This window comes from Asterias amurensis, chromosome 17, assembly GCF_032118995.1.
Source record: "Asterias amurensis chromosome 17, ASM3211899v1".
Taxonomy (NCBI): Eukaryota; Metazoa; Echinodermata; class Asteroidea; order Forcipulatida; family Asteriidae; genus Asterias; species Asterias amurensis.
In genome coordinates this window covers 8,135,989-8,163,912 of record NC_092664.1, presented here as the reverse complement: position 1 = coordinate 8,163,912, position 27,924 = coordinate 8,135,989, and the positions used below count along the sequence as shown (strand labels likewise).

The 27,924-nt window shown below is 40.7% G+C and overlaps 1 protein-coding gene across 3 annotated transcripts; it reads right to left on the bottom strand.

The window, feature by feature from the left end:
• Window positions 1–70: 70 nt before the first annotated feature.
• Window positions 71–27,864, bottom strand: LOC139949695 (uncharacterized). 3 transcript variants are annotated; one of them, XM_071948176.1, is made up of 17 exons: window positions 27,730–27,864; window positions 24,990–25,277; window positions 23,652–23,985; window positions 22,112–23,095; window positions 21,774–21,885; window positions 15,688–15,809; window positions 15,089–15,345; window positions 13,368–13,565; window positions 12,014–12,194; window positions 10,783–11,146; window positions 9,648–9,807; window positions 8,552–8,668; window positions 7,949–8,059; window positions 7,178–7,557; window positions 6,025–6,205; window positions 5,097–5,382; window positions 71–4,791 (listed from the first exon to the last, which is right to left on the bottom strand). In XM_071948176.1, exons 2-17 carry the CDS (start codon window positions 25,233–25,235, stop codon window positions 3,224–3,226), a joined length of 5,601 nt encoding a protein of 1,866 aa, XP_071804277.1. In that variant the 5' UTR covers window positions 25,236–25,277; window positions 27,730–27,864; the 3' UTR covers window positions 71–3,223. The 3 variants fall into 3 exon arrangements, with proteins under 3 accessions (XP_071804277.1, XP_071804278.1, XP_071804279.1); XM_071948177.1 differs by having other exon boundaries at window positions 25,002–25,277; XM_071948178.1 differs by having other exon boundaries at window positions 25,083–25,277.
• Window positions 27,865–27,924: the final 60 nt, after the last annotated feature.

Genomic DNA, 27,924 nt, shown 5'->3' with positions numbered 1-27,924 from the left:
ATGTGTAGGCCTACTGTATCCCTTTTTGACAACTAAATAAATACAACACCAGACGGCTTTTGGTCATGCCTTTTTATTTTCTTTGTATACAAAACACTGATGCGACTTACAACTTTTACGCATTGTAAATGACAATCATCTATAATGATTTTAATAAAACATTGTGGAATGCAGACAACATTACCATATTTGGCGCGAGGGCAATATTCACAAAAGTTTACAATTCGCCGACAGGAGTGCCATTTATGACAGACATGGTAATTTATAAAATCAACATTATTAGCTGTTCTGATGCCATGATAATCATCAGGCGACTTTCGGGACGCTTGGTGGCAGCATGCTCGGAACTACGTAAACAAGGGACATTTACCTATTGGAACAGAATTGTTTTCGTCAAACACTTTCTTGAAATTCCAAATTAGTTTCTGCCAAAACCAAATTGACATACCACAAGAATTTTCTGAGCGGAATAACTCAATTTTAGGAAAACAAAACAACACAAGTCCAATTTGGATACCAGGAGGGAAGCTTTTGCATTGACTTAGCTTTTAAATGTCACTAGATTAAAAAGTTTTTTAATTAACCACATTTCACGATTAACAACTTTTACAAAGCTATTCACCAACAGATAGCCATTCAAATCCCAGACTACATCCAACCTAGACTACGTCCAACACGACAACAACAAAATAGATTCATGAGACTCAGCCCTAGTTCCGACAGCTGCAAGAATAGCTTATTTCCAAGAACTCTGCGGGACTGGGATGTCCTCCCGCAAGTCATAATGGGAGACTTTTGTGACGCTTGGTGGCAGCAGACTTACCAGGTAAAATCCATTGTTCTTGGTAATGTGCGCATGCTCAAAACTACGTAAAAAATGGAAATTCACCTGGTAAGTCTGCTGCCACCTAGCGTTCCAAAGTCTCCTATTAAGCTGCCAACAGTTGCACAGTTCAAGGGAGCCATCAGTGCCTAAAACATGGATCTAATTTTTTACTTGTTGCATCATTTGTAAATTTAAAGAGCACCTCGGACATGTGTCCACCAACTGCGACACATCACACACAACCCTCGTTTAGTTGCTGAAAGGCATTGACGAGTACCGGCACTAATGGAGATGTTCAGCGATGTGCCAGGAGTGTCTTTGGTTACAAATAGCCACAAAAATATGTAAATATTTAGTTAGTCAATCTTAAACTCTGCTTTCTCCAGAAGACAATCAGAGCATACTGATCGAAATGCCCTGTTGAAACCAACGGTTCTTTTCAGAACCACCCCAACTCATTTAGAGATAGTCATTACTGTACATGGTGTTACCGGAAACCTTTCCATATCGTATTTCCACCATGCAAAGTTTCAAATCCTACTTACAAAGTACTAAGTCAATCTTGTTCACACCATATCTCAAGAAGTAAACATCCTGATATTCAAGCTTTTTTTCCCCTGAACTGAACTGCTTATTCTATCCCTTTTAAAGTAAGCAAAAAAAATGATAAAAAAGAAATGTACATAAAAATATGCCAGTACAAGAAACACTTGAGACTCCGAATAACACTTTCATACAGAAAAGTTTTAAAATCTACAAAATTTACAAAATGTACACTGTTACATGTATGGTTCTTTTCAATAATACATCATCGTTTTTGTTTATTTTTGTTGTTGTTGGTGTTTAACAGAATGTTAAAACTTGCATCAAGGATAAAGAATATTAATTTTTTTTTTTACCCATACACTGATGTTTACCCAAACACCGAAAACATAGGATTCGAACTGCCTCTAGCTACCGCCGGGCAATCTCAGTAGTCTAGTTGGTAAGACACTACTCTAGAAATGCAAGGGTTGTGGGTTCGAATCCCACCCGAGTAATATGCCTGTGATATTTTTTTTCAAAGGACTCGGGAAAAGTACTGAGTGCTAACTCACATCGGTGTATGGGTAAAAACCACAATTATTTTGATGTTGTTTTGTTTAAAGTGGGGGGGGGGGTTAGTTGTCATACCTATGTAACAACTTATGTGTAATGTTTAACAAAAAAACTCAGATCCAAGATCCCAGATGTGTCCAATATTAAAGAAGACGTTTACTCACGTTTACTGACTGTACTAGTAAGTACTACTACAGATTGATCAGCAGTATGCTCTGTTAATGCAGCTCTATGAAATTGGGCCTTGATATAAAACAAATGGAATTATTCACGGTGGTTCGTGGAATAAATGTAGGACTCCTTTTGAGAAGACATTTTGAGTTTCACTTTGGAAGCTTGAAAAAATGATGTACCTCTGTTTACATATCTAAAATAATGGGAAAAAAGATAAGCTTGGATTTGGAAGTTTGTAATTTTTTTCCGCACAATAATACAGCAATAAGCCACAAGGAAAAATGACTAGAACTGATTTGTTCCTGCAACCTCCAGAATAACATACAGGTGTTCTACCAAATGAGCATTAATGGCATTAATGTTTGCGGTCTCTTACTTTGCACAAAGATTGTGACTGGCGAATCTGAACAAAGCCGTTGACAAAATACGGTGACCGACAAAGTTTTTGGCTAGATAGCTAAGTTGGTAGAGCCCTGCCGTCGATTTCACCAAACTCTTCCTAACTTAGGAATCATCTTAGGACTTAGGACGGGTTCAGTTCTGTATCCAAGTACATTGGCCGAATTGAACCCATCCTAAGTTAGGACAGGTTGCTCATCCTAACTTGAGTTAGGATTAATCCTATCGTTTCGTGAAATCGGCTGCTGGCCTGTTAATCCTGAAGGTCACAGGTTCGAATCATGTTCTAATCAATTGTACATTTGATTGTTCATTTGAAGTGCTTGGTTTGGTCTTACATCAACAACCATTTAAGCTTTTACAATAGTTTTCTGCAGAAGTAATGAATTTAGCAAACTCTCCTTTCAGAGAGTCTAGTGTCACATAAAATTGTGTGCTAAGCCACGATTTCCTTTATTGAAGCATGTGTACAACATTGGTAAAAGACTGTGCAAGTCCAAGGCATACATGTATTCAATACTTTAGTTGAACATACATGCATAGTTTATGGCTGTACAAATTCATCTTTGTATGTTTTTATTGTTTTATGACATCATGTTATGGAACAAAACCAAAAGCATTTTAAACAAAAATGTTTTGAGGGAAGTTGTTAGTTATCTGTGAACATTTCCAGTCTTACCAATGCTGTACACGCCCTTCTGAGGTGGCTTTTAAGTATAAATGACCTCAGTATCTATTAAAATCACGATTTTGGCCTCGCCAATTTTGATCTTGATTTGGCCCCCTCCTGTCATTGCGATGACCCCTAGGGTCTCTTCCCTCATAACGCTGACCCCAGTTGTTGAATCCTGGCCCTTCGCCCCCACTTGCGGGCTCGTTCCCCCTGTTGTAGGTACCATACCCCTGGGGATTGTTGTATTGCTGAAATTGGGGTTCATGATGCCCAGGGTTGTATTCCTGTGGGGCGTAGGGTTCATTACCGTAACCTGGTTTTCCATGTCCATAATCACGGTTTGCAGTCCAGGCTGGCTGTTCCGTCGGCTGGTATTCCTCCACCTGGGGAGTCGGTTGCGTTGGAGTGTAGTGATTGTAGTTGTATGTGGGATTGTAGGCGGGGGCTGTTGAGGGCGGGGTGTACTCGGGCTCATAGGCGCCCTGGAATGGAGGAGCAGGTTCGGTCGATGGAATAGCTGTCGTCCTGCTGATAGGCGGGGGAACCGACGCAGTGGTGTTTGGATCTGACGGAGGAATGGCTTTTGAATCGAATAATGCCGACTGAATGAAGTCAAGAGCTGATCGGTCACTTATGGCGGGTTGGGACTGCACTGTTTTGGATTCTTGCTCATCTTTTGTGGGCGTGGCCCCGCCCTGATCATCTCCAACTTCCACAACAGCGGTGCTGGAGTCCGCCGGGGCACGGCGTATCTGAGGTGATCCCAGTTGATCGTCCGTTACACCCTCCAATGTTTCATGCTGACCAGCCCCGAGGGCAGCGACCGGCTGGCGTGGTTGGGGCATCGCAGCGTGCCCTGGGCTGAAATCGGAGTCGCTTGTAGCTTTCTCGATCTCAGATTGCAGGGATGCAATCTGTCGGTCCAGCAGCGCCTTCTTGGCGTCCTCCACCTGCTGGGTGAGTTTGATCAAGAGCTGCTGCTGCTCCGTCAAGTCTGGCTTAGAGCTGAAGGCCGTCAGAAGGTTCGCTGTTACGTCCGATGCTGCATCGGCGATCTCGCTCGCGCTTAGTTTCTGCCCACCCTCCTGCAGGAGAGATGTCAATACCGACGGGTTTTGCATTGATTCGTCAATGCCAGATTCATCACTTGATCGTAACCCCTTGACCTTTGACACTTCACCTATGACATCCATGACATCCGCTGGGTCATATGGTGCTTCAATCTCCTCTTGAGTCGGCGAGTACGGTTCTGCCGTGAACTCCGCGGGGTCGGCGTTCGCGTACTGCGCCACGATCGGATCCTCCCATTGTTTCTGGGGTATGAACAACGGTTGATGCGCCAGAGCAGGCTTGAAGCGCTTGGATTCGAGTTCAGGCTCCTCAGGGTTGTTGTGGAATTCCTCGGGATCGGTGGGCGACCTCGGGAGCATGCTGATGGCGTGACTGTTATCAGAGTAGCGTCGTTTCTGCTGGTGCGGCTGCGATCTTGGATGAGCCTGTGGAAGCACTGGCTGGTTGGCTACATTAGGTCGGGCCGATGGTCCGGTACTCGCTGACCGCGCCCGCTCTCGATGTCTCACCATTAAGCCTAGCAGCATGTGCGGGCGGGGCTCCGCTAGCCCTGTGGACAGGAAGAATGAGAAATGGAAGAAATGTAAACCTCATGAAACAGTTTTGCTTTTCAGTGGAAATACTTACTCTCCCTTTCTTTCAACCTTCTCTTGGTTTTATTCCCATTCTGTCTGATTATGTGACATTTTAACCCTTACCCTTGTCTCTGGCTTTGGACACTTCCAAATCCATCAAGACACTACACACTATGGTAACTCAACACCTTAATGTTTAAACTCTAATTGTGATGTTGGGTGTGTAGTCAATAACAAAATAAAAAATTTGAGCCCCGCTTGTAGATTTAGACAAACTTACCAGGTCCTTTGAATGGCAGAACCTCCCTTGGTACGGGTTCATGAGCCGATAGCGGCAGGATATACATATCCTTGATGTGTTTCTTGTTATTCCCGACGACGCCGATCCGCTGGCGACTGTGGAAGTATTGGAAGAGGGAGATGTAGTTCTGTTTGTCCTCCTCGTTGACGACGTGGAACCTTAAGACGATCAGGTCGGTGTTGTTGGCCTTGTGGAGCTGCTTGAAGTAGTCCCAGACTACTGGGTAGGGGATCCGACCGCAGATCATGATGTTATCAGGCATGTCCTGTTTGGGGAATACAGTAGAAGATATTTTGGTGATTTGAAGGGGTCAGTGAAGTATAATATCAGAAATAAAGTCTGTCTGGGAATACTGATTTTTTTTTTTTTTAACTTAAAACCAATTGATTGTTTAAATCCTATATAAATATAGAATAATACGTCCAGATTGAAATTAGAACATGGGGCCAACAATAGTACATGTCAATGATCAGTATGCTTACTTCTTTTTTTACATAAACCTGAAACAACAAACCTGTGAAAGTTTAAGCTCATTCGGTCATCAGAGTCACAAGAAAATAGTGAACAACCCTATCAAATGTTTCTAACCTTAAGAACATCATATTTCGGACTCACAAGATAAAAACTAACAGTTTGACTAGTTCCTCAATAACATTGGCATATCATTAGGTGAGGTTTGCGACAGCAAGACTTGTTAATCTCTTATGAGAAGTGTTGGTTCTGAATAGAACCAGTGGTTGACAACTCAACGCTTCAATCAGTATGCATTTCATAGCATTTCAAGCACAAATATGTCAAGGGAAAATTTCTATGGTAACTATCTGTATACCAGGTTATATTCTCAAGTTCGCCATTGTTGTGCACACACTTTTAACGCTATTAAAAAAAAACCAAAGAAGTAACTTACCATTGAAATTGTCCTGATGGGCCCAGAGACATGGAATCCTGCTACAACAAACCTAGCCACCTCCTCCATGTTGAGTAAGCCCTTCCAGAGAGAAGGAGGGGGCCTCCTGGCCGAGGGCTGGTCCTTGGGGGAGGCTTGGATTGGGCTGATCTGTGGTGTCGGCAAATCATCAGGTTCCACACTAGCAAGGTGAAAAGGGTGGAGATGTTAGTCATTTCTTAAATTAATTTGTAGGCAAGTTTGCCTCAAACAAGGCTAAACGAGACTCTTGGTGAAAGGCTAAAAGAAGAAAACATTTAAGATGACTATAGAACTCAGAGTAACTGAAGGAAGGAGTTGAAATTCCTCACCAGGAAAGGAGTTTCAAGGAGATGCAGTATATAGTTTCAAGCTGTTAGAATGGCTTTGTGTTCTACATCTCCGCAAAAAAATCCCGGGGAGAACCTCGACTTTCACAAACATTAAATGCACAAGAAACATAAGGGCCTCAAGTTTAGTAAACCGATGTGTATTAAAGACCCTGGACACTTTTGGTCATTGTCAAAGACCAGTCTTCTCATCTCAACAAATGCATAAAATAACAAACCCGTGAAAATTTGAGCTCGATTGGTTGTTGAAGTAGCGAGATAACTATGAAAGAAAAAACACCCTTGTCGAAGTTGTGTGCTTTTAGATGCTTGATTTTGAGACCTCAAATTCTAAAATTGAGGTCTCGAAATCAAATTTGTGGAAAATTTCTTCTTTCTCGAAAAACTACGTCACTTCAGAGGGAGCCGTTTCTCACAATGTTTTATACTTTCAACCTCTCCCCATTACTTGTTACCAAGTAAAGTTTTATGCTAGTAATTATTTTGAGTAATTAACAATAGTGTCCACTGGCTTTAAGCACTGTATACTTGGTACTTTCCTGAGATCCACCACAGTAAAATCACAAATTGCACTACTAGAGCAGATGTCTTACCACTAGACCACCTAGCTAGCTTGGTGGCTAGTGGCAGTTTGAAACCAAAGTTTTCACAGCGGGTACCGCAATTACTTGATAAATTTGCTTGTGTATTTTCTTTTCACAGAACTCAGTAAAGTATAAAGTGGAAAAAAAACCCCACTATATTCTTTATCCCTGATGCAAAAATCAACATATATTTAGACTTACAATGGTTCCTCATCGTCATCATCATCACCACCATTATCCACATCGTCCTCCACAGAGTTTGACCTCAGCATCTTCTCTCTTAATGTCTCCTTCACCTCTTCACTTCTCCTCCCAGTCGAACTCCCCGCTTCCTCCTCCACATCATCAACCATCTCAGCCGAGGCCGTCTTCACCACCTTGGCCCTCTTGCTCGGGACGGTCTCCTCCCGGGGGGCCGGCATCTTCCCCGTGCAGATCTTGCAGTTGAGATCGAAGAGATGGGCGCGGTGCTGGCCTGTGGTGTCGCCCAGCATGTTGTCCAGAGGGTTGATCGATGAGGGGGCGTTCTTCTCAATCAACTTCATGTCGATCAGATGTTTGGTCTCAGACTTCTCCTGGATCTGAAAAATAATTGACAAGAGATGATGAAGATGTGACAACCTCAACCAGGGTAAAGCCTGATTCATACGTCATGCGATTGCGAATGCGATATGAATTTTGACGTCACAAATTTGTAACGAATCCTTCCCATCACATCAGCTGTGAAAACAGCCCTGTGTCGTCTAACAGCATATCGCATTCGCATTTGGAGGAAGTATGAACCGAGCCTAAGTCTGTAACTTTCTCAGTAATGGGCCGAGGGGACTGGTGAGGTTGTAGCCTGAACATCTGACATGACACTACGAGGCTTGAGAATAACACCAGTTACCAGCCTGGCTGCAGACACATTTCACATGATCAGTTTAATTTTATGTAAAAAATGCCACAACTTGACCATGTCATGTTACATACCTCCAAGCTACTGAGATTGTCATCGTTGATCTCTACTTCTCCTTTATGCGTCTTCTTAGTCAAGGGTTGCACCTTCCTCTCCTCCTCTTCATGAACAATCATCTCAAGGGTCTGAGAAGATAAAGGGATAGTACATAATCGGTTTTAAAAGAGTACATTCATTAAAATCCTTAGTTTAAAAAACAAATATCATAAAGGGATGGTACATCAATGGTTTTTAGAAGAGTACATCCATTCCAATCCGCTAGTTTTCAAGAAATATATCAAAGAGGAAGGGTACATCATTGGTTTTAAGAAAGAGTACAATCACAGTCCTTAATTTTTGTTCTTGAAGGGGCAGAGCAATTTCCCTCTGAGGAAAAAGTAAAAGTTGTACAGGAAAGTTGTACAGGAACCTTGTACAGGGCACCACAGCAAAAGCGCAGGGCACCAAGGCAATTGCTGTGGGTTCCATGGATTATTTCGAGGCCTGCTTTCATTCTGATCCCCTAGTTCTCAAGAAACATATAAAGGGTTTTTGAAAGCTAGAAGCAAACCGACAGTAACACAACAGATAAAAAAAGTGAGTAACTACACTCTATCAAGAATTCTGAGCTGACTTACATGCTTGGCTTCCCTCTCCCTCCATTCAGCAAGTTCTTTAGAGGCTAGCTGTTCTGATGACATACGTACCAGCTTAGCGGCTGAGATTTCACCTTTCAGAATGCGACGGAACAAACCCTACAATCAAGAACAAACAGATACTCATTTAAAGTAAGACTCAAAACTTTTCATGGTGGTAGTATAATCAGGTGAGGTTTGCTGTATTTTAAAATATTGATTATAATGATTCAGGGCTCGGGAAAGTACTGAGTATACAGTGCTAACACACATCGGTGTATGGGTAAAAACCAAAATTAATATTCTTAATCCCCGATGCAAATTTAACATCTATTATATAATGATTCACATCATATCCCTTCTATTATCTCGAACCAAATATTTACAGATGTGGCTTTTTCAAATCACTACTCACTACTGAAGTTTGCTAACATGAACAACTCTTGGAAAGCATAAGGCGCAACTCCAAACAGCAAAACTTTGAAAGATTTGAAGGCAATGTCACTACCAACTTGGCCACGTGCCCCTTTTGAAGAACAATCTCTTTGATTTAAGGTAGATACTAAATATGCATCGAGTATTGATTGTTTTTCATCCAGACATTTCATTGGGTAGCCTGCACCACGCACATTCACAAAGTTTATTTACAAGCTGCTATTGTAAACTTCACTTTAAAAACACTATACACTATTGGTAATTGTCAAGACAAGTCTTCACAGTTGGTGTATCTCAACATATGCATAAAATAACAAACCTGTGAAAATTTGAGCTCAATCGGTCGTCGAAGTTGCGAGATATTAATCAAAGAAAAAACACCCTTTTCGCACCATGGTCACACGAAGTTGTGTGCTTTCAGATGCTTGATTTCGAGACCTCACATTCTAAATCTGAGGTCTCGAAACCAAACTCGTTGAAAATTACTTCTTTCTTGAAAACTACGTCACTTCAGAGGGAGCTGTTTCTCACAATGTTTTATACTATCAACCTCTCCCCATTACTCGTAATCAAGAAAGGTTTTACGATAATAATTATTTTGAGTAATTAATTACCAATAGTGTCCACTGCCTTTAAACCAAACTCCTGACAAACCACAACTTACCTGATTTTTACTATCTTTAATATTGAAGAAGAGACTGCGATATCTAGACTTGTACTTGGAGCCAGTGTTGTTGTACAGTCTATGTAACTCATACTCAATCACATACGCTTTCTTCTTGACCTGGTCTTCGTATTCTTTGAGGTCTTTGGCTCCCTTGACCCTGATATATCAAAGGAGACAAGAAAGAGATAATCATTGACTCCAGATGAAAACCTGGTACCATTGTGCCATACACATTCATTCAAAATGGTGTTTGGGTGTCACTTACGTAGTTGGTCTGAGAAATTCAAATTTAACATTAACTTGTGACTTTTCGACACTAGCAGAGTCTCTGCTAGGGTCGAAACATCTTGCATTTATACCATCAGTCCTTTTGGTTGGTACGCAGTTAGCAACAGCTAATTATATTTTTTCAAGCAGGTCAAAAATCTAACTCAAAAATGGCTAATTGGATCAATAAACCTATCATGGCTTGGCCATCTTGATTTTCTCCAATGGGAGACTTTGGGACGCTAGGTGGCAGCAGACTTACCAGGTAAATTTCCATTGTTTGCGTAGTTCTGAGCGTGCGCACATGACCGAGAACAATGGATTTTACCTGGTAAGTCTGCTGCCACCAAGCGTCCCAAAAGTCTCCCATTGAAACCACCCCATGGATATTAGCATTCATTACTGTTATTGGATACAGGGCACATGACCAAGATGGTGGAGTGGTGGGGCCGAGTGGATAAAGAGCACTGGACCTAACCTCTGATGTTTCTGATCAGCATAGTGTGAGCTTCGAGTTCCAGTTGTGACACTTGTGTCCTTAAGCAAGACATTTAACCATTATTGTATGGGTAGTAAAGCCAGAGGTCCTGTGTGTTGTGTAATGCACGTATAAAAAAAACAGTGCACTTTTCATAAAAAGAAGGAATTCACCCCAGTGTTCCTGGTTTGATTGGCTGCATATTTATTGCGCCATGGAACTGTTACATGGCACTATATAAAGGAATTGGTCTCATAGTTCAAGCTCCACAATACCTCACAGAAAAATACTGAATGCTGAAGCACCACAGGTTTCACTGAGGGTGACGGATATGAGCAAAATATAAGAAGCCAGAATTATTATTTTAGTGGAGATATTAATGCTAACCTTGTAGCCAGCATGTCCTTGAGTGATTCCCGTACGTTCCTCCTAACGCCCTCCTTAGCCTGCTCCTCAGCTCGCCTGTTTTTCTCCGCCTGTTCCTTAGTCAGAGGCTTCTCCTTCATCAACCCAGACGACGTAGATGCCCCCGCCGTCTTCTCCTTGGTCACAGACACCCCCGGCGTCTTCTCCTTACCCGAAGACGAAGCCGACGCTTTCTCCTTCGAAGAGGAAGACGATGTGGACGCCTTGTCCGTGCTGTCTCGGCTGTGGGTCTTGTGCTCCGAGGCTCTCTGCTCTCGTTCTCGCTCTCTGACCCGTGCAACAATCTGCTCTTCTTTCTTGTCCTTCTTGTCAGGTTTTGTTTTTGCTGTTTAAAGGCAGTGGACACTATTGGTAATTACTCAAAATAATTATTGGCATAAAACCTTTCTTGGTGACCAGTAATGGGGAGAGGTTGATGGTATAAAACATGGTGAGAAATGGCTCCCTCTGAAGTGCCATAGTTTTCAAGAAAGAAGTAATTTCCTACGAATTTGATTTCGAGACCTCAGATTTAGAACTTGAGGTCTCGAAATCAACCATCTAAACGCACACAACTTTGTGTGACAAGGGTGTTTTTTCTTTCATTATTATCTCGCAACTTCGATGACCGATTGAGCTCAGATTTTCACAGGTTTGTTATTTTATGCTTATGTTGAGATACACCAACTGTGAAGGCTAGTCTTTGACAATTACCAAAAGTGTCCAAAAAAGGAAGATGTTGATGAACTTTTTTCCTAACTATAGGTGACTTTTGCTTACTGCACTCATGCCCCCTCTTCCTTTTTCACAATGTAAAACGCAATGAAGGATCTGTGATCAATAATACCTGTATAAATAACCGTTGATCTTTGCATTGCTCGAGTAGATTTTTTAACCACTAGACTATCGAGCTAGCCTGTTGGCTAGAGGCAGTGTGTATCCTCAAGGGCGGGTACCACAACCATTTAAAGACACTGGACACTTTTGGTAATTGTCAAAGACCAGACTTCTCAATTGGTGTTTCTCAACAATTCTCATAAAAAACTTAATAATTATATTGACTAATTACCAATAGTGTCCACCGCCTTTAATAGATGTTAATTTTGGCATCAGGAATATAGTTTGGTTTTACGCTTACACCAATGTGTACTATTAAGCTCTGTATATTCAGTACTTTCACAGTAATTCTGTTGTCACATTTGTTTCTACTTACTTGACGAATAGAAGGTGGCGACCCCATGTTGAGTTCCGGGTCTGACGACCTCGTAGGACGGGTGCCTCTCTAGGAAGTCATAGACTTGATCCTGTACGGGTGCAGACAGACCGGTGCGTACCTTACCAGTGTGACGCTCCATCACAGGAATGCGCTCTGGCTCGTGGCGGTGACCAGGGCTCTGGAATAAAAAGATATAAGATGTTCAGGGTCCTCCGCAAAGTTTGTTTTCCCCACTGTTCTGAGAATTTAGACCCCTAGCTATGTTGCGCTCTACAATGTGGGATTTGGACCACCTCAATACCCCAATACACCTCAATACCTCAATACACTGAATAGACAGTTTGCCCCAATTGGTAAGGAGCACCAAAAGAAAAAAACACTCAAGATGAAAATAACTCAAGGGAGCTAAAAGTAGGAATTGATATTCCTTTTAAAGGCAGTGGACACTATTGGTAATTGTCAAAGAATAGCCTTCACAGCATCTCAACATATGCATAAAATAACTAACCTGTGAAAATTTGAGCTCAATCGGTCATCAAAATTGCGAGATAATAACGAAAGAAGAAAACACCCTTGTCACACGAAGTTGTGCGTTTAGATGGTTGATTTCGAGACCTCAAATTCTAAACTTGAGGTCTCGAAATCAAATTCGTGGAAAACTACTTCTTTCTCCAAAACTATGACATTTCAGAGGGAGCTGTTTCTCACAATGTTTTACCAACAACCTCTCCCCATTACTCATCACCAAGAAAGGTTTTATGCTAATAATTATTTTGAGTAATTACCAATAGTGTCCACTGCCTTTAAAACAGTCTAAAAAAACAAGCTGTTGGAATGGCTCTTTGTTCTGCATCTCAGCAAAGTGAAAGTGTATTGGTGAGAAATTTTACGTATGAAATGTTTAGAATGCTCGACACAGTCCAATGTTAGTTTAGTTTAGTTTATTATATAAGACTTTGACATATTAATGAGTAGGGCAGATGACCTAAGGGTAAAGTTTGATATATTATTACCTTAATTGCACAAGATCAAAATACTTAGTGCAAAAGGGAAACCCCAAACATGTACACAGGCCCACTACATGGAAACCAGTGACAAGGCAATAGCAAAAACTAAAAGTTGCTCAAAAAGAGACAACTTCAGCACTAGAGGGCAGCACACACATCAAGTAATTTTACATAGACCTTTTCGCAAATACTGGGGCGCATGAGTAAAGCTTGGAATTAGGTGCATTGTGGTCTAGCTGGTGATCAAATTTGATCCATATCTATCCCACAATGCACCCCATTCAACAGTCTGCACTTGCGCAATGGAATTTGTGAAAAGGTCTATTATATTATTTTCTTCTTACCAGTACGTTCCTGTTGCCCACGGAGCCGGTAGAATCTCGTCTCCACTTAGACCCCAAGGATCTCTCCTTCTCTTGGTGAATGATGCGGATTGACTGGCGGGCGTGGCGCACGATGCAATCGCTGCTGCAGTAGATGGAACCCGGCCGAGCCCAGCTCTGACAACCCGGTCCGATGCAATGCTGTTTGGGTGGTGGCGGCTGTGGAAATATATTGTGATGATTGTAAAATTGTTTTAAAAGTTCTTGTCAGTAGCCAAACATGAATGTCAAAGCTAACCCCACAGAGCACTTAGATTCATCTTAAAGGCAGTGAACACTATTGGTAATTACTCAAAATAATTGTAAGCATAAATCCTTGCATGATAACGAGTCATGGGGAGAGGTTGATAGTATAAAACATTGTGAGAAACGGCTCCCTCTGAAGTGTTGTAGTTTTCAAGAAAGAAGTAATTTTCCACGAATTTGATTTCAAGACCTCAAGTTTAGAATTTGAGGTCTCCAAATCAAATATCTGAATGCACACAACTTTGTGTGACAAGGGTGTTTTTTTCTTTCATTATTATCTCGCAACTTCAACAACCAATCGAGCTCAAATTTTCACAGGTTTGTTATTTTATGTATATGTTGAGATACACCAAGTGAGAAGACTGGTCTTTGACAATTACCAATAGTGTCCACTGCCTTTAAAGGGAAGGTAAACGTTTGGTAAACACTCCAAATTATAGGCAGTAACAACTTTTAGTTAGGAGCTTAACTGCAGCTTTTGAGATTATGTGGTTATGTAAAAAATATATAAGTTTTCAAAATTTGAATCCGAGAAGGGTTTCCGCCAGTAACTTTTTCAGAACCATTGCATATGACGCTACATTCTCAAAAACGGAGGCAGATCATTGGCGGTAGCTGTTCTCTGTGCGTAAAAACGTGTGCATGACCTCAGCATACCTGTAGCATTTGGCATTATGCTATTGATTTCTTACACAAAACAGAACGCGCCTCCGAGCAAGTGTGCGTATTTTTAGGTGTCAACTCTCTTTTGTGCATATTTTTATACGATTTTGACACCCAAGGTCACCCAGGAGAGGCACATGTGAGTACGCTGCGCGTATTGAAAGGGGTCTGTAGGGATTTTCTTCCTGCTTGGTGATAAACTAAAAAATGCGAACAACTTTTTTAAGATGGCATGATCAAGCTTAGGATATCACGGCCTATAAGCTGACAAGTTTGTTAAAGGGAAGGTACACTTTTGGTAATTACTCAAAACATATTTTAACTTAAAAACTGACTTGGTAACGAGCATTGGAGAGCTGTTGATAGTATAACACATTGTGAGAAACGGCTCCCTCTGAACTAGCATAGATTTTGAAACAGAGGTAGTTTCTTACTAAAATAATAATAATAATAATAATTTTGAAACAGAGGTAGTTTCTTACTAAAATAATAAAAGACTTCTAGGTAGAAGTCTTTTATTCCTATCTGGACACACAAATTCGTCCAACAAGGGTGTTTTTTCTTTCATATTTTTCTCCCAACTCTGATGACCAATTGAGCTCAAAATTTCACAGGTTTGTTATTTTATGCTTAATGTTGAGATACACCAAGTGAGAACACTGGTCTTTGACAATTACCAATAGTGTACCTTCCCTTTAACGATGTGGTTAAGATTACGAAAATAAAGTCAGCAAGTGTTGACAGCATAACACAGGGCTTTAGTAAAAACCAACCTTGTAAAACTTTAACCGCTTCTTCTTTGTGGACGGCGGAAGCTCTGGTGACGTCCCGCTTGTTACCTCAGGCTTTTTGACCTCTGCCCCTTCACCCTTGACCTCTGAACTCTCTTCAGGGGGTTTCTCCTTGGCAGTGGGATCCGGTTTGTCGTGTGGTTTGTCTTGGGTTTTGTCCAAGGGTTCTACTGGCGAGTCTTTTTTCTCCGCCTCGCCAGCAATCTTCATCTCCCGCTTGCTGTCTCTCTTGTCTTTTTCTGAAAACGATTTGATGAACAAAGTTAAAAATTATGTATTGGAACTGAGATGCTCTTTCGCTGCAAGCACCGTCTTATATGTTTGAAACATTGTCTTAACTGTTTGAAACATCAAGGGTTTTAAATGGACCAAAGGGGAATAGACTGCATAAGTTCTACACATAATCATATGAGATTTCGAACGGGGAACAAGATAGTACCCAATACGTACCAATACAAAATGGACATATCCAGCGGATCTTCTCTCGTTCGAGGCGTTTTCCCTCATACTTACTTTGGTTTGAAATACAACCCTATCTGAGTGATATTTGGGGGCGGAACGGGATAGTACCGGATACGTACCAATACAAACTGGACATATCCAGCGAATCTTCTCTCGTTCGAGGCGTTTTCCCTCAGTCTTAGTGATATCAACACATGATCCGTGGTACCATTCCTCACACTGGTCACAGCATATCATGAACCTGCAGATGAAAAATACAAACAAACAAAAATAATTAATGGCCTGACGTTTCAATCCTAGCAGAGCCTTTCTCAAAGGCAAAAAATAAAAACGTGAAAGTTAGAACGGTCGTTTGACTCTCCCCAGTTTATATTCTGGTAAATGTATACAGAGATGTTGGTCAAGATAACCTCCACACGAGGAAAAAAAAACAAGGTTACAATCAATTCGAAGACATTTATATAGCGTCAAATCAACATAAATTGTTCATAAGAGTGTGGGTTTGAATCCAAGTTGTGACACTTGTCTTCCTGAACACGGCACTTTATAATTGCTACTCATCACCCTGGGAGTTGAAATGGGCAATTCCACAATTACTCACGTTACGATTTTGATGTACTTTTGAGTTTCCTTATGCTGTAATTGCTTTACTGTAAAGGCTTATTAACCGTTATCCCTATGGTAGTTAGAGTATACCTAGACCTACTTAAGAACCAAAGATGACTTCCAGAAAATGTTGTTAAGTATGATTTAAAAGACACACAAAATCGGTTACTCACGTTACATTTCCTGACATGCATAAAAAATAAACGTGCTTTAATCAATCCAAAGACATTTATATAGCGTCAAATCAACATAAATTGTTCAAAGGCGAGTGGGCTAGAGCATAAAGATCTCATGGTTGAGTCATCAGAGTGTGGGTTTGAAACCAAGTTGTGACACTTGTCTTCCGTCTTCTTGAACACGACACTTTGTAATTGCTACTCATCACCCTGGGAGTTGAAATGGTTTCCAAATACTGACGGCTTAAAGGAACACGTTGCCTTGGATCAGTAGAGCAAATTGCATTGTTATTTCCAGCTTGAAATGAGAGTTCGCTCCGTCATGGCAGGGTGCAACGCATCACGAATTTCCCGGGGGCTATACAGCTACATCACCTGCGTCCAGCCTTACATTGACTCTGCTTCAAGACCAGGGAACAGATTTCGTTCGCAATTTTCCCATGTATGTTTCTTATGATTTTAGTGATTCTTCCCACCCAACACCAAGTATAACTGAAAGATTATTCCTTTAGCATCCAGAATTATTTGGGTTTGGAGTAATTCAACCTAGAAAATCTCTGAAACATTGATGAAACCAGACACTGTTTTTTTTTTTGAACTTCGATAAACATTCCACTGAATAAACATGGCCGACGAGTGGCAACGACTGTCATAGCTTGGCTCTCTGCCCGTGCCGTGTAAAACCTGTATGTATGTATGCGTGGGGCTCCCGTATGGTGGTGCGTCCATAGTAGAACCAAGCTAGCTATGATGTCACGTAGCAACAGCACTGGGTCGGATGAGGGCCATACTAATCTCGCGACGCAAATTTTTATGAATGAAATAGGTCAGGTGATGAAAAACGGATTTCCTTGAACTCCTGTAACAAGCAATGCAGTCGTCCAACGTATTGACGTAATGTATATTTAGATAAATTAGGTCACTGGCTTTAAAAAAAAGTATCTCTTTGCGATGTGCTTGGGGCAGCCATCGCGGAATCAAATGGGGCGACTTTTGTCTATTTTGGATTTTTTTTTTTTGTTAGGACAAAAACATGGCTCAGAAATCGTCTGTTTTTACATCTTTGAAAATCTTTTGATGAAAAGGTAAGACCATAGCAAGTATAATAAAGAATTAGGCAACCTAAAATTACAGAACCAAAAAAAAGGTCAAATTACATGAAATGAGACTTTACTCGACATTCCTCATTATGTTGGAGCGGGTCACACTTATGGTGAAGTGCCTTGCTCAAGGGCAGAAGTGACATGACAGGGATTCGAACCCACACTCCACTGCTGATAAACACCAGAGCATGGGTCCAATGAACTAGAGACCTAGTCAATGACAAGCCTGCCATCTACAAGCGACTTTGTACCAAAATGCCCATAGCAGCAGCAGGGTGCCGCAAAAATTGGCCTACTTCCATTCACATAAAGAGGTCACAGTAAAGGTCATGTCTGGCTATGAAATTTGTTCAATGATGTCACTGGATGTAGTGTTTTAACATTTTGTCCCAATTTCTAAACACAAACTAATTTTTTTTTTTTTTCATGTTATTTCTGTTGGCCTTTATTACTTACACTTTTAAAGAAATTAACAATGTCCGGGCATTTTTTGATGATTATCAAGAAATAAATGGTCTATGAAGAGTTAAGAACAATCAATCTTACCTTAAAATTACGATTCTTTACCATAGTGAACGCATCATATAAACAGACTACAATAAATTATTCAGTGCTAGAAAAATAGAATACAGACGTCTGGAATTCACCAAAGCCATGCAGCAGTGCTAGCTCAAATCCAATGCCCCATGCCATAACATTCATCTCTGTGAATAAGTCCAGTTGGAATGGTTCCATATGGTTGTCAGCAAAATAAATATCATTTAGTCATCATTTTACTACACGAATGTACAGAGCTGTGCAAGTGCAGTCCATCCTGCCAATATGGTACTGCACTGTGTAATGTGGCAGCTGTATGCTACCAGTGCAATAGGAAATTAGATCTGAATTATTCATGAGATGGGTGTGGCTTCAGCATAACTGGCAGATAATGCATTAGGTCACTGGGCAAGTAGTATGAATTATTCATGACACAGGCAGGACATTGAGGTCCAGAAAATGTAATGTATGAATTATTTATGGGCTGGGCTGGACTAATTGGAATGTTTGCTGCCCTCAAGAGGCAAGAAATATGCATGGAGACATTCCATAAAGACATTCTTAACCTCCGACCTCAACAATGTAACGTCAAATGCAAGCAAATAAATTTATTGATAAAAAAAACCACAATATGTTCAAATTCTATTGAACAATGTTTAAAACAAAACCCATAAAGGAGTAACAGTACATTGTTTTTAGTTTCAACACCGCTACTATTGCTACTTTACATTCAAATTTATTGTCTCTTTACCACCCCCATTGAATTTTTGAAATTTGACTTAAGAACAAAGGATAAAAGCTGTTTTTGCTTTCACTGACACATTGTCTACATAATATAACATTATTCACCAATCATCAGTTAGTTTGGATTTAAAAAAAAAAAACTATCAAATATTGAACCCCTGCATGATCATCTTTTGAGAAAATAATATACAAATAATGAATGTTTATGAGTGCAATGATGCGAATATTTTCATGAGTTGAATTATGGAATGTTCTATTCAACGAGGCGGAGCCGAGTTGAACGGAACGTTTCATCTTTCAACGAATGAACATATTGCATGAATGAAAAACATGTATTATTTGTTTAATATAACATCCAAGTAGATCTAATCTTTGTCATTTTGATTGGAGGATACAACTTTCAAAATAAACAAAGCGTAGGCCTACAATGTCTAATTGTGAAATTACACCCGTTTCTTTTGGGTCGGCCTATTTGACAATGTGCGTTCTGTACAACTATTTTGAGACACGCAGTTGCCGAATGCTAGTATGTGCTTTGTAGTAACACTGCTGCGTTAACCAAAGACACACACACGCAGAAGTGCAATAGTACTTTTTGGATGGAACTAAAAATGCACGCTGAGTGACGTAGCGTGCAATAGTACTTTTATTTGCTAACAAGTGACGGACAATGTTATATAAACAGCCTTAATAACTAAATAACAAAACATTGATGTCATGATTGGGCTTTCTTTTCTCTTTTTTTTTGGGGGGGGGGTTTGGGGGTTAGAAGTTGATGGAAAGGAATGTACAGGCAGCGACAGCCCATTTATTTTGTTTCTAATCAGTTTTTCTTCATAAAGGTTTTGTTTGTAAAAATATATTTTAAAGGTAATAACCTCACAGATTGTATGCATTCTGATTGGTCAAAGACCAATTAAATGGGGGTGTATTAGGCCTACACTTGTGAAATAAAAACCAGCTCTGTGATCTAGCGAATAAATGGCTCCTAAACCAAGAATAAGTGTTGTGTAAAAAAAATGCAGTGTACAGTTGACAATCAAATCAACTAATTTCTTTGAGCGCATTGTTTTTTTTTTTTTGGTTATCAAAGACATTATAGTGTTGAGTACCACCCATACCTCGCGTACACATGAACATGCAGATTATGTACCAAATTAAGACGTGTACGTGTACACACAGTACCCAAGTAAGTTTTTATGCTAACAATTATTTGGAGTAATTACCAATAACGTCCAGTGCCTTTTAAAAAGCCTGCAACATTTAATTTGGAGAAAAATACAAAATTCAGATAAAAGTCTTAAATTTCTCATCCCTGGCAGAGCTATGAAATTGGACTCAGAACTTGAGTGCACCAAGTGCACTAGGGGTAGACCGCTCGGCCATAACAAATTAAGCCATAATCGCATTGGATTAATGTTTTGGTTAACTTTACCATGATGCTGGGTAACATTCCGACAGGTGAACTTTCCCACTGTTTGCACTTTATTTGACTCGGGTAGAATTAACAAGAACGTGGGTAAACTAACCGAGCTGGCCCCCGTCACGTCCGCTCTGGACCTTCTGGCTCGGTTAAACTGACCTGGTCAATCTTCCTGGGCACCTATGGCTGGGTTGAACTACCCACGTGGCGTGGGTTAGTTACCTGTCAGGAAAGTTACCTGGGCTGTTCGCACTGGACTTGAAATGGGTAAGTTACCCATTGGCTCGATTAGTTTGCCCAAATTAAGTCCAGTCCGAACAGGGTTTTAATTGGATAATAAATTAAAAAGTGAAATTAAATTGAGACTCGAGCGGCTCATTTTAATGCGATCACGTTGACAGTTTTAACGCAGAGCAAAATATCAAATCAATTAACAAATTTGTTACCAACATAACGTCAGATAATGTCAATTTCAAACTTCATTCCTAACTGCATAATGGTTGACCTTTATTAAGGGAATAACAGTGAGACGACCCGGTCTTCACCGCGTGGTAATGACCGGGTTGGTGGCTGGCGCTGTTAACGAATCGAGCCGGAGGTGAGGTCCGTTAACAGCGCCAGCCACCAACCAAGGTCATTAACCTTTCTCTCAGCGATACTTCCAGACATGTTCAGGGGCCATATTTTAGCTCTTGATGGTTCCCGTCTCTTTCGTGCGATAATCACATTACTGATAGTTTGAGACCGTTGACTCTTTCAAAGAATGGTCTGTTCCGCACCCTCACTGGGGTCAAAGGAGGCAAATGATTGGACGATAGCAAAAACTGTTGCAAGTGCCCCTGGTATAAAAGCAGTTGAAGCCCAAACCGGTTTAGTGGAGCCTTCACCTTGATGTGGATGTCTGGCCTTGATATGCAAGGCGATCCCTCATAATTAAAAAAAACCTTTGGAAAGCTCTTTTGGGTTACCATGAGTTGACCGATTGACATAGGGCCCCTGGATGGACAATACATTGTGTAGTCTGTACGTATGCATGCACCTTCGGTGAAAAGAAAAAGGGACAGAGAACACTGGAATCCCTGCTTGAAATCTCCCCTTTTCCTGGGGCTTAAGGCCAGGTCCCACTGCAGCGTTAACGAAAAGGATAACGATAATGACGCAAAGAGAATGCATTCTCTTAGTTGAATTGCTCCACGCAGAATACGCCCACACCCGATCAACCAATCGAGGGCTTGCATTTTTATAGTTCTTGTTTTCAGTCTCGTTATCGGGGCCTGTGTGACCGGGCCTTACTGTGTAATCTTGACCTCCAGACCTTCGTCCTTTTCTGGTACAAACAAGGATTACGAGAGATCGATAGGCTGCCATTATTGTTTGACATTGCATTATGCAAAACTGAGCCCAGTAATTCTTCTGAAGGCAGTTGATTTGGGTTGATAGTTGAAATCAGTTAAGAGAAGCCCCAAACTGAGTAGCCCTCACCTTGAAGTGGCCATCCAGCCTTGTGAAGTTATCTCTCAGAAATCAAACTAGGTTACAGATTTGTTAAACTCCTTCAAATTCTTCACGTCCTCTACAAAGGGGAAAACGGTTAAAATGAGTAGAAGATATCTTACCTATTGTCGTGAGGTTTGCGACAAATGCACCACAGTTTTTCTGGATCGTCATCGCTCGTCCAGTTGCTGTCATCGTCTTCGTCATTGTTATCCGACGACAACTCTCCGTCATCTTAAAAAATAAACAAAAAACAAAACACATTAGAATTTAAGTATGGTAACAATTGAGCTTTTTGGTGAATATTTTCAAGCACTTTTTGAACAACTTGTTTGTTTGAGACGACAGTTCAGTTGAGGAAACCTCTGTGCGCAACTTCCCGTGTAATAAACGTTTACTTCTATGAAAAGAATGTTTTGAACAATAATTGACTCCTGATTGCACGTGTGTTTATAAATACCTTTATTTTTAAGTTGAGACCAAGACGTTGCTCTGTCTCTTTTTCTCGTCTCCATCGTCCGTCCGCGTCTTTCTCCCTCGCCTTCCTTCGGAGAGCCCAGCTTGATAAAAACGGCATTATCCGGGGTGAACAGACAGGGGGCTGTTTCCGAAGTGGATCCCGATCTCCGTCGCTCGTAAGTATGATCAGACCTGGAGGCCTGACCATCTTCACTGCGCCTGCGAGTTTCTTTGGATTGAGAAGTTCCTCTCTTTGGTGTGTCTTCTTGTAAGTCTCCTTGATGAGATCCTTCCAGTCCTGGTTTGGGAGCTTCTTTGGGAGCTTCAACATCCTTGGATTCCTCCTGCATCATCTTCAACTCCATCTGGAGCTGTTTAAGAGTTTTATCAATGTCCTCATCGGATTCTTCTTTACTTTGTTTCCGTTTCCGGTATGTGCGTTTCTTCCTTACTTCCTTGGAGGTGTCTGAACCCTGCGATAAGGTATCTTCACCGTCGCCATCTTCTGAATCTCCCATCGACTTGGAATGTTTTAACTTCTCCTCTTGAACCTTCGTTCTTTTTGCCTTCTTGGATGTTTCTTTGGCATCTTTGACTTTACCCGGCTTCTCATCTTGACTCTCAGACTTTTGAACGATCTCTGCCTTGTCCTTTTTGTCTTCCTCTACTTCTTTCGTCTCAGCCTTGGCCTCCTCCATCTTCTTGTGCCTTCCACTCCTTCTCAGCGGCGTAGCCTTCTCTTTCTCGCTCAGCTTCTTTCTCCCACCTCCTCGTCCTTTCTGTTTGATCCCTTCCCCAGGTGATGTGTCACCGTCCTCGCTGGTTGTCACCACAGCAGTGGCTGCCACTTGCACGTCTAGGTTCTCGTTCTTGATGTCCCCTGTCATAATTTCAGAGTTTATGACTTCCTGAAGGAGTCGACAAGTCTCTAGACTCTCTCCTGAGAGGTCCAACACCCCAGGGATATCCAACTTGAGTGAGTCATCTACATTAAATAAGAATTAAGTAAAGCTAAATTATAAAGACAATTGCAACTAGGCCAGTGCTCTTACACACATGTAGCACATATGTAGCACAAAACTATCACTAGAAATACTTTCAACAAAACCTAAAGTGTATCTTTCTTTTCGTTATAATTGCTGAACTTTAAAGTGGGGGTTTTGAAATTAAAAAAGGTTTAAAGTGTATTAGGGTTGAAGCAGGGTAGAGCACTCTTGCAACGAAGGCGCAATTAGACTTTACTTGCAGCAAACAAAGTACTATACCCTTAGCAACCAATGTACTATCCCATAGTAACCAAAGTACTGTACCCATAGCAACAGTAGCTTGATAGTACCTTGATGTGTAGCAAGGTAAATGTATGGGTTGTTAACAAAAAAATATTGACTGCTTTTACTCAAGCTATGGTTAAAACTACGACGCCCTCAGTTATTTTCCGTAGCGCTCCATTTTCTGCCGGTGATCACCTCGGGCGCCAGTTAATATTTGTATACTACATATATTCCTGATAAAACAATGGACTGTAAGGAATACTATCTTACTTGATGCCGTCAGGAGCATCTGTTCTCCAAAGTGGTCACTTTCGACCAGCATCGAGTTGTCCTCATTCATAAACCGATCCAGGCTGTCACTGCTGGCTGTGTTGCCTGTCTTGGTCATCGGGAATCCCACCTGGACACCAGCACCCCCAGCGGGTTCGTGGGTCTTTACAGGGGCATCGAGCACCCCGGGCTCATGCTGGTGAAGGGCCGCAGGGTTGCTGCTAACAGCCGAGTCATCAGGGGCTGTGAGGGCTTGGCCAATTTGTTGAATCTGCGCTGGGGTTAGGAGGGAGGACGCGCTCGGAAGATTGTAGAGGTTAGCTTCATCTTTGCTCTGGAAAAAGTACAATTTTTTCAATTACGCTTAATTTTGTGGTTTGAGTGTAACAGAACAGAAGTGCACAGGTGAAAATTTGGGAAATTAAATGGAAATGGTTAAAAGTACATGTAGGGTCATAGATTGGGTTTTGTCAAATTCTTATTGTTCGCACCTTACAAAGCTTCAAACATCACTTTTGTTATAAACATCTTGAAATCAGACGACATATAAATTTATAATAAAATTCCATAGAATGGGGAAGAAACCTAACAGAAACACCCTTTAAGTAATAAACCACAAGTGAAACTGACTGGGTAAATTCTGACAAATTTGGGTTTGTAGAGCAGGATTTCAACCATCATTGGGGTTCTCCCCAGGATTTTTCCAAACTGTAAGGCATTCTGCACCCAAGTTTTGGAAGTTTGGTCGAAGCACGCTGAATTGAAATGAAGTCATCAAAATGTTATTTACTTGGTGTTTTTCTTTGGTTTTAAAAAGCTCCACTGTGCAATCTGGGGCATTCTTATGTTTTATCTGTGTGATTAACATAGACCTTGAACTTTGCTCTTGATAGGGCACAGAAATGAAAATGAAAATTTGTAAAGGAACCCTTTGCACAGGGTACCAAGGCAATTGTCGCAGGTGACATGGGTTATTTCGAGGTCTGTTAGTGTGAATTTGATCTAACAAATCACAGGCCTAAGCATGATTTTACAAAGCACTAAGATTTATCTGAAAAAGACCCAGTTTTCTCAGAATGGTGTAATCAGATGTTTTAAACTGTGCACTGGAAGGGTATTGAGTAGAATGGCTATTTACTCTATTTTAATGTGATATTAGAGACTTTTCCCCCCATTCACACTATGAGGTCTGTATCTATCAGAAAAATAGTACATCTATTAAAGAAACCAGTCCTACTCCTACTTCTAGGGTCACACCATACAAACGATAAGAACCCACACACCACAGCAAATCATTAAAAAAAAGAAAACCAAAATGAGCCAAAACACATCACCAACCATCCCACTAACATCCATGCAAGCGCCACGTAAAATCTCCTTAGCACTGGGAAGTAACATGGATTGGAAATCCGGGAATAAGCAATCCATTACCTCCCCTTCCGTCTCTCCTTCTGTCTCGCCCTCCGTGGCGGTCAGGTTCCAGATGGGACTGCCCGAGGTCAGGCGCTGGACGACGACGTTTGCCGACTCACTGATGACCGTTGCGGAGGATGGTTCTCCGCTAACAGCCGGACCGCTGTCCATGGTCTGGGATTTATTGAGTTGAGGCCGACAGCAAAGATCACCCTGCACAATAATAAATAACAATAAATAACAAGAATAGGTTGTAAAGCAGTAGGATGAGTCCAACACAAGTAAAAAAAAAAATCAAAATTAAAAAGAAGGCCCAAAATAAAAATCACAGTCAACAAAAACAAGTGCGTCTTCAGCCATTTCTTGAATGATTCAAGATAGTTTTCTTTCCTGCAGCTATCAGGAAGTGAATTCCGCAGAGCTGGACAAATTCCAATAAATAGTTTCAAAATGTTTTGGCTTTTTCTACATTCAATAGCTTAATTTCCCCAACCATTGGTACAATAATAATATTAAAAATATAAAGCTATTTATACAGTGCACATCACAGCAGGACAGTGTTTCAAAGCACTCATTACTTTTAAGACATTCATGCAAAATAAAATCATGATACCCAATGCCAAATGCAGCAATTTGTAACGGTTTACTAGGGGTAGGGGCTGTTGCACAGCGTTGCACAGTATACTTTATTTTCTTTGAAAGCAGCCATTGTAACCAAAAGGCGAATATTCTGGGGGAAAAAAGTGATTTATTTTACCATTTCCCAATTATAATCTAAGAACACTTGTAGATAAGATCTTGAATGAGTGTGTACTGAATCATTTTAGAAAACTTTAAAAACCTCATCAAGAAAACAGTTTGAGCAAGTTTGCTGAAAAGAATGCAATATCAATTTTTTTTAAATACAATTTTACTTAAATATTTTCAACAGAGTGGTGAACTTGTGGAATGAGCTACCGTAATACAACCAGATAAAGTGGTTTCTCCATCTGTAAACTTCTTCAAAAGCAGACTTGACAACTACTGGGAACATCTACCATCCCTATTTGACCCTGATCAACAACAGAATCATCATTGCAAGTGACTTAACCTATGTTTTTACAGAAACATGCACGTACCCCTTAATCGATGAACAGGCGTTGCCCTACAAACAGTACTACAAGTATCGTAGGAGGTCCTGTTTTCGAGGTGTCCCTAAAATCGTGGCAAATCTTTTACCTCTCTGTGCGCGATGTAAACAGTCCCTAGATAAAAAAATTGTGGTTTTATTTGCCAAGCAAAGAGTCTCCTCTCCCTTGACCAAAACTTAGAAACACGTAAGGCTCCACTGGTTATTTGCACTTGTAAATGCAAAAAGTTTGGTATTTTAGGCATTTCTACAAGGTACAAAAATATGTCATACTGTTGAGGCCATATAAAAATATTTGCCCACACAAAAAGTTTCATCAAACACTATTTCAATTCACAGTTCATGATGATCAAATCATGTGAACTGAATATTTTGCTGAGCATTCTGAAAAAAAAGTACAGAGGCTTAAAGAAGCCATGTGCCTTATATCAAGTGTCTAATATTGTTGGAGATTTTTATTTTTTAACCCTCATATCAATATTATGATTAATATTAAAATTTAAACATCAGCTTGTTGATTCAATTATCACTGTTTATTTATACGCTTTATTATAAATTTTAAGAAAAAAAAGGAAAAAAAACTAAATAAAAATCGGATTTGAAAGCCAATAATTATTCACACTTTTTATTAAATTATTTACTTTTGTTATTTTTTGCAAATTACCATGGTAATTTTTAAAATTTCATTAAAAAATATTTTGAATAAAACGAAGGCAACTGGTGGCTATAGAGTCATACACAGAGTCTCAAAGAACACTTGAAGTCACTGCAGATGTTTCTTCCATGTATGGCTTCACCGGGAAACCATACTTTCTTGTTTGCTGTGAAAACAGGAAAAACTCAAAACAAATGGTGCGGTTGAAGTCATTGAAGATCGGTGTGTAGTGTGAACATTTCAATGTCCATCAAGTTTTAATATATGTTTGCATACTTCATATTAACAAATGAAGATAATTAGGGCATCGGTTGGTATATGGCATCATTAGGATAACTTTCCGTATGGCGCCACCACTTTTTCACTCATTTTTACAAAAAGGGATATGTCAATCAGGTAAATTAGATACTATATTATTTTATTTCGAATGAAAAAGTGGTGGCGCCATACGGAAACTTTTCCCATCATTATTTTTTTCCCAACTCAAAGAAAAAGGCATAATAGTGTGAAAACTGGTAAGAGGAGGATACAAGCATCGATGGATTAATAAATTAAAGTAAAGACTAAAGTAAAGTAATTAAAATTGTCAACACCATTCAAATGACTGACTCTGAGGGGAAGTATGAAGAGGTAAGCGGACAAATTTAATCGGTTTAAACTTCCGATCTGCCGTAGAGCATGCACCCCGATCGCAGAGTACGACGATTTGTACACTTGGGTAGCTACGGCAGATCACCGCTCACCGACCACCACGGCATCCCACTGCACTGGTGCGGTGTGCAGTGGTTGAACAGTCGTCGACATCCCCGGACAAATATGTTCGTCTCCCAAAACCTACCCCATTAGTCACTTTAATGCCTACTCACCAACCAAAAACTTACCTCAGAGCTGCGACGGTCTCGTAGTTGTCAATTCCTGCTTCCGATTTAGCTGTAAATTCACTCTAAATGTAGATCGAGGTATTTACGGTGGGCTCATCTTCAGCGAGTAAAATTTTGATCACTCAACAATTCGGCCATGTTTATCTCGTTATCACGTGGTACAAAATAATGTTTGTGGCTGATTATTGCATTGAG